Source organism: Colossoma macropomum, unplaced genomic scaffold (assembly GCF_904425465.1).
Source record: "Colossoma macropomum unplaced genomic scaffold, Colossoma_macropomum, whole genome shotgun sequence".
NCBI lineage: Eukaryota > Metazoa > Chordata > Actinopteri > Characiformes > Serrasalmidae > Colossoma > Colossoma macropomum.
Window position 1 is genome coordinate 35,642,846 of NW_023494800.1, and position 7,048 is coordinate 35,649,893.

The 7,048-nt window shown below is 36.3% G+C and overlaps 1 protein-coding gene across 1 annotated transcript; it reads left to right on the plus strand.

The window, feature by feature from the left end:
- The first annotated feature begins 681 nt into the window (after positions 1-681).
- LOC118820382 (vitelline membrane outer layer protein 1-like) lies at positions 682-6,836 on the plus strand. The gene is made up of 5 exons (XM_036588695.1): positions 682-897; positions 1,342-1,469; positions 3,329-3,442; positions 5,495-5,676; positions 6,741-6,836. The coding sequence occupies exons 1-4, from the start codon at positions 682-684 to the stop codon at positions 5,673-5,675; spliced, it is 639 nt and encodes a 212-aa protein (XP_036444588.1). The 3' UTR covers position 5,676; positions 6,741-6,836.
- Positions 6,837-7,048: the final 212 nt, after the last annotated feature.

Sequence of the window (7,048 nt, forward strand, 5' to 3'; positions counted from 1 at the left end):
TGTACTATTTGAATGAAATATAGGGTTTAAATGATTTGCACATCATTGCATTTTGTTTTTATTTACATTTTGCACGGCATCCCAACTTTTTTGGAAATGGAGTTGTATAAATGAGAGGTAAATGAGTTTTTCTCAGCTGAATGTCACTGGTCACAGGCCTATGTGGAAATGTCAATGTAGAAACAAATCAAACTGCAGAAAACAGCAAAAAAAAGCGATTTTAAAAAACAGAAAAGCAATTTTAAAAAAACAGAAAAGATTATGATCATTCTTTCTCTGCCAGCTCAGAGTCAAAAGATCACAAAAAGATCAAAGTATAAGAGTAAGACGGGGGTTTAAAGTGTGTAAAGTGTACTACATTGCCATCTGTGATCTTCTGATTGAAATTTTTATTGCAATTTTCAAAACTTTGGATGACCCTCTGCTTTGAGTGAATTGCTAAAAACAACCCTCTGATTTATTCATGCATCTTCCTGTTCCTTGAAATGCCGCCATGTACAAGGAAGTATGTGATAACTGCCCAAACTTGTCATGTAACTACTTTGATTGTCTAGTCTAGTTTGGCTCGTGTATAAATACCCCGTTATCTTGCCCAGTCAGTCTCATGCAGCCTTCCTTTTCAGAAAGGAGAGAGCGACTGTAGTACAGGCCCACTTCATTCATTTAGCCTAATCTAACAGCATGAATCAGCTCATCAGCATCATCCTGCCTCTGCTTCTGCTCTCTTTTGGGGTGCAGATCAGAGGGCAGTCTGCAGCAGGTAATACTAACAAGACACGATCCCTTGACAGGCCTTACCTTGGAATCATCACTGTGGGCAATGGACAGATTTGGGGCTCGTGGGGCAATCGAGAGATGTGTCCATTGGGCACCTATGCCACAGGTTTCAGTCTCAAGGTAAGTATGTGATATTACTGCAGTAAATCTGGCAAACTATTAACATTAACTGAGCGGTGCAGGGCTGCATTATAGGGTCAGGAGGTTTAAATCTCAGCTGTGATATTCTGTTCATGGTCATTTTGTCGGACTTTTTTTTTTTTACTGGAATGTCGCTGGACCCAATTTGCTGGGTCATGAAAATTTAATTGACCCAGTTTACTTGGACACTTATATCAAATAAGAATCTCAAAATAATGACTTCTTGACTTAATATCTCAACATGCATGTTCTCATCGAAATTAAATACTATTCGATATACTATCGAAATTAAAACGATAGTAGACGCAATAACTCAAAATTGTGAGCTATTACACAAAAAGAAAGTATGTCATTATTTTGGGAGATTTTGTTAGTTTTCAACTGAGACATTCCTAAATGCTAAGTAGGTGCTTTTTTTTTTAGGTTGAATCAAATCAGGGATTTTGGGGTGATGACACCGCCCTAAATGGAATTGCTCTTCGCTGCACTCCACCTAATAAGCCGTCAAACGCCATTATCAACTACTCTACAGTTCAATCCAACTCAGGAAGGTAAAACTTCTTTCTGAAAACTTTTACTATAAATGAATTACATGAGGAGATAAAACCTGTGCATATAGATCCATGGTGACGTGTGCTAATAGCCTAGTGGAAAAACTAGACTGCAAAACTCTAAAATAGAAGTGTGAGAAAAGAGTGATTTCTAAAGCCGTGACTACAAGCTTTACCTATTAGAAAATGAGCCTATTACTGTCAATATATTTCAGTACCAATATATACACATTTATTTTCAGTACCAATATATACACATATTTATTTTCAGTACTGATATATACACATATTTATTTTCAGTACCGATATATGCACATATTTATTTTCAGTGACGATATATACACATATTTATTTTCAGTACCGATATATACACATATTTATTTTCAGTACCAATATATACACATTTATTTTCAGTACCAATATATACACATATTTATTTTCAGTACTGATATATGCACATATTTATTTTCAGTACCGATATATGCACATATTTATTTTCAGTACCGATATATACACATATTTATTTTCAGTACCAATATATACACATTTATTTTCAGTACCAATATATACACATATTTATTTTCAGTACTGATATATACACATATTTATTTTCAGTACCGATATATGCACATATTTATTTTCAGTGACGATATATGCACATATTTATTTTCAGTGACGATATATACACATATTTATTTTCAGTGACGATATATACACATATTTATTTTCAGTACCAATATATACACATATTTATTTTCAGTGACGATATATACACATATTTATTTTCAGTACCGATATATGCACATATTTATTTTCAGTGACGATATATACACATATTTATTTTCAGTACCAATATATACACATATTTATTTTCAGTACCAATATATGCACATGTTTATATCACATATTTATTCAGTATTGTCATTATATGCTGTTATTGCACTGCCTTTTTCATCTCAGGTTATGGATCTTCTTGCAGTTTTTTGTATATTTCTATTTGTTTATATGCCTGTAGATAGGATTTTTGTATTTATTCTTCTTTTTACATTGTTTCACCCTTATTATTATTACTGTCCTGTGTTGTGTGACTGCTACTGGCTGCTAAATTTCCTTTGGGATCAATAAAGTATCTATCTATCTATCTATCTATTGCGATGGCACTCTGAAATTCAGTCATGGATGCTTTTTGGAAAACCATCATTTTCATAATTTAACCCATCAGAACCAGCGAGACACTTTCACTGTATGGAAAACACTGCAAGTTTTTTTTTCTCAGATGGTAAATCACACGCTGGGAAACCACAACAGATGCAATGCTTCAACAGTGAAAGTGAATAAAACATCATGTGTACATATTTAAGATTAGTTGTTACCTGTTTCCTGGTCGAAGACAGGGATGAGAGAAACTTTCTCTACATCTTAAAGTTCCAGGGCTGTTCTAACATCAATTCACTTTAGCTTGGTTGTTTTACTGCAGCGAGTCATTCTGAAGCAAAGTTACAAAACAAGTTGGCATTTATCTTCAGTTCCATTTAAAGCTAGCCAGGAAGAAAGCTAGCATTACAGGACATAGAGAGAGAGAACTAATAGCCGGCTTCTTCAAAATGGAATGTTCACTCATTTATTTTAATAAAATAAACGTTTTAAGATATAGGCTCACATAAAGCCAAAGGATTTTAGTCTGAAGTCCAAGTTGGTTCAACGTCCCAAATCTGTTTTCAGTTCTGACTTTGAAGCAGCTTAGAATGATCCATATATTGTACATTAATGATACCACTGATGTGGAGTACATTACTGTTTACTGGTCTGTGCTAACTACAGATAACGGCTGCTCTTTCTGTTGCTTTTGTGGCCTTTAGCTGGGGGCAATGGACACAAAATAAGTGGTGCACAAATGGACAACTGGTAGCCTTCCAGCTGCGTGTGGAGCCCAAACAAGGATTTGGAGATGATTCTGCTGCCAACAACATAAGGTGATTTCCTCTTTACTCCACACAATAATCCAACGACTCAGTATTAGCTAAAAGAAATGCTTATTGCACATGTTGTCACCAACTGTCCTGCTGGAGGCTTTACTTCTTCAGCCCAAACCTAACACAGTTAATTAAGGACTTTATGGATAGACATTAGACGGACATGGTTCCTATCTAACCAAGCATTTTCAACAAGCTTTAGCTTCACTAAACCTAATAAAGACAACCACGGCTAACTCAACACTCTCTGTTAACTTAGATACTCAGGCTACACTCTGAGGAATTCTATCATTTCTATAATAATATAATTCTATAATAATAATACAGTGACATGTTTGAGCCAGTATGATACTGTTCATTAGCAATTTAGCACTTCTTGTAGTTTTATACAGCAAAAGTGTGTTGAATTCTAGAAAAATATTTACAGTACAGGCATCTTATACTCTATCAAACACCATATGGAATGGCTTCTGTAAAACTGGATGCTAGTACTTTTCTGGAGCGCTGCCTCCATCGCTATTTAATGTAGTTTTTTATTATTTCAATGTTAGCAGTGCTAGCTGAGCTGTATTGCTATCTGTGAACTATGTTCCAGTGGTAAAGCTAGTCCACGTCCTGGTTAGCTAATGCTATCTATCTATCTATCTATCTATCTATCTAATAGTGTGTTAGCTTACATATCACAACATGTACCAACATAAAATAAGCATGAGATATTCAGGTGAGTTCATGACCTTTTTATTTTATGTCATTATATATCAGAGTTCAGTGTAGACGCTTTCTAAATATCCTTTTTCATGGTATCTGATTAGCTATGATAATGCTAATTTCAGTTAGCTATGGGATTCAGCCTCTGTGGATTTGCAGTGTTATTTTAGCACCAAGCTAACTGTGGTGTACATTTACTTTCCCAGTAAACACTGAATTCTAGAGCTTGTAAAACCTAAGCTTGTTAAGCCTAATTGTTATTAGTGCAGACTGTTAGCCTGTTAGCTTTCAAAAGAATAGCTGTTTGCATGTTTGAAAATGTTTTTTGTTAGGATCTTCGACTCTTTAAAAAAGTAGTTGATGTAATTTAACAGTTGTTTTAACTCTAATTTTCTAATATATGTGGATATAACATATGTATGTCTATACATATGTGAATATATGAAATAAATACGCTGCTCCGGCACCGTTAAGATGTTTATAGAACAGCTCCTTAAAGTCTTTTCTGGAACAGACTGGTATCCAGTGTAAGGATTTAAGAATGGGGGCGTCCTTCTTTAACTCCTAGTGAGACTCTGACAGCTGCATTTTGAATCAGCTGAAGCTGTTTCATTGTCTTTTTTGGGGGTCCATTTAGGAGACCATTACGGTGATCAATGCTGCTAGAAATAAAGGTGTGGATGAGTTTCTCCAGGTCTGCTTTCATCAGAAAATCTCTGATCTTGTTGATGATCTTAAGGTGTTAAAAAAGTTGGTTTAGTGACTGCTAAAACTGAGATCAAAATCCATTACACCAAGGTTACTTACTAATCCTTTAGAGTTTAAGGCAACTGCAGAAAGTTTGTCCCATCCAGTTAGTGATGTGATCAAGGCACTGACAATGTGAGTCAAGGGGATCATATTTGTTTGGGGAGAGGGCCAAGTAGATCTTAGTATCATCTGCATACCATTGGTAAGATATCCCATGTAAAACATGTAAAAATTAAATATGAGATGCCCAAGAATCGAGCCTTGGGGCACACCACAGTTCACTGGCATTCTCTCAGAAACAAAAAATTCTTTATGTTCTGACATGTAATTTGACCAAGGGTGTTAAAATGTTTCCGTACGACTATAAGTCTAGAGTTAGCTGCCTAGGCACATTTTTCAGGTGTGGTGAATAAAGGTAAGACCTTAAAACCAAGAATTAAGGTAAGACCTTAAAACCAAGGCCATAGATCTCCAGAAAACAGAGTTGGTGACCACTTGGCCACTACACTAGCATAATACCACAAACCTGGCTTTGAATTGCAATGAATTTGACTGAATGATTGCAATGACAAATAATGCTTCAAAATTCCTCAGGTTCAGATGCAGCGGAGGTGACGTGTGGGAGGGTGACGGAATGGGCTGGGGGAGCTGGGGCTCCTGGAGCCCGACCTGTGCTGGAAGGGGGATCTGCGGCATTGAAACTAAGGTAGAGGCTCCTCAAGGACCAGGAGATGACACCTCTCTTAACGATGTCCGCTTCTACTGCTGCAGTTAAGGTATGGCCCGCTGCATTTTGGGATGTGTTTCAAAAGCAACAGAATACACATTCCGTTTTGTAACAACACGTAACATCACATCACTGCCAGTTGGATGTACTATCACAGTGGTTAAAGGAAAAGGTCAGTGAAAATCAAATTTACATGATATTCCACTTAACCCAGATGTTTAAAACAGGAGATATGAGGCTAACATTGCTATCAAACACTGGGGCTGAATAGTCACCCAAACCGTTTCAATAAATACATCCCCAAGACTTCTCTCAACCTGGTCAAAGTGCATCCAGGTCTTTAAGTCCATGTGGTTTAAAACATAGTATGACTCACTATGAACTATAAAAATGCAAAAAAATTCTCCATGTAGCTAAAAGAAGGGGCAGCAATTTGGGATAAGTTAGCTTCTTATTCAAATTTTCTGTTCCACCTTAGATGGTGCAGCAGTTGCATTGCTGCAGAATTGCAGAACATAGCTGCTGCACAATTTAAGGTGGAATGGAAAATTAACAAGAAGCTGGTCATTAGGAAGCCAACTTCAGCCTCATCCACATAGCTATAAATGGCACAACAGCACAAAGAAAACGGAGAAAAGGAAACAATGCTTACCTCAAATTCACATCTTCGAGGTGTTGTTGATTTTTATCTCGCTGGAGACCTTCTTCAGGCAAAGAATGATCTGCACTCCATCCTCCGAGTTTGAAGGTGGAATAGTACCGGAATGCAGGGCGTTATATGGATGATAATGTAGCTTCAAATCTATTTTTTTCTTACAAGTATATGTAGCCTATTGACATAATTTGAAGCAAGAAGTGTCTAAAGATTTTGGCACTTTTTTGTGGAAACTGTTTTGGTGACTATTTACTTCCAGTGTTTGTTAGCACTGTTAGACTAGCAACTCCAGTTCTAAATTACAGAAGGTGAACTTGGGTGCCAATTAGATTTTGCAACAAACCACTTCGTTAAAGACCCATCCCATTTGAATTCTGTGTATTTTGAACTAATGACAGGACATCTAGTTTCCAATCTGCATTAAGAAAACATCAGAAATCATGTGTCCTTTGTTACAGGATGCGCTGATGCAACAGGAAGACGAGATGCAGCTCTGTATATATCATAAACCTTCTAGCACATATTCTCTGTCTGTCTAAGTAAATCAATATCCAGAAGTGATTATAAACAGATCATCAACATAAACATATAAGGGGTTCTTATTAATTATTTCACTTTGTTATTTGAACAACAATTTATGCTTCTTCTATTGTACTTCTTTTTGGGACAGTTGGTGAAATGCTCACTGGTTGTGTATGTGTATACATATCAAAATAAAGCCTTTCAACTTCCCTACTTGCCTTCCACAATTTGTATTTTTATTATC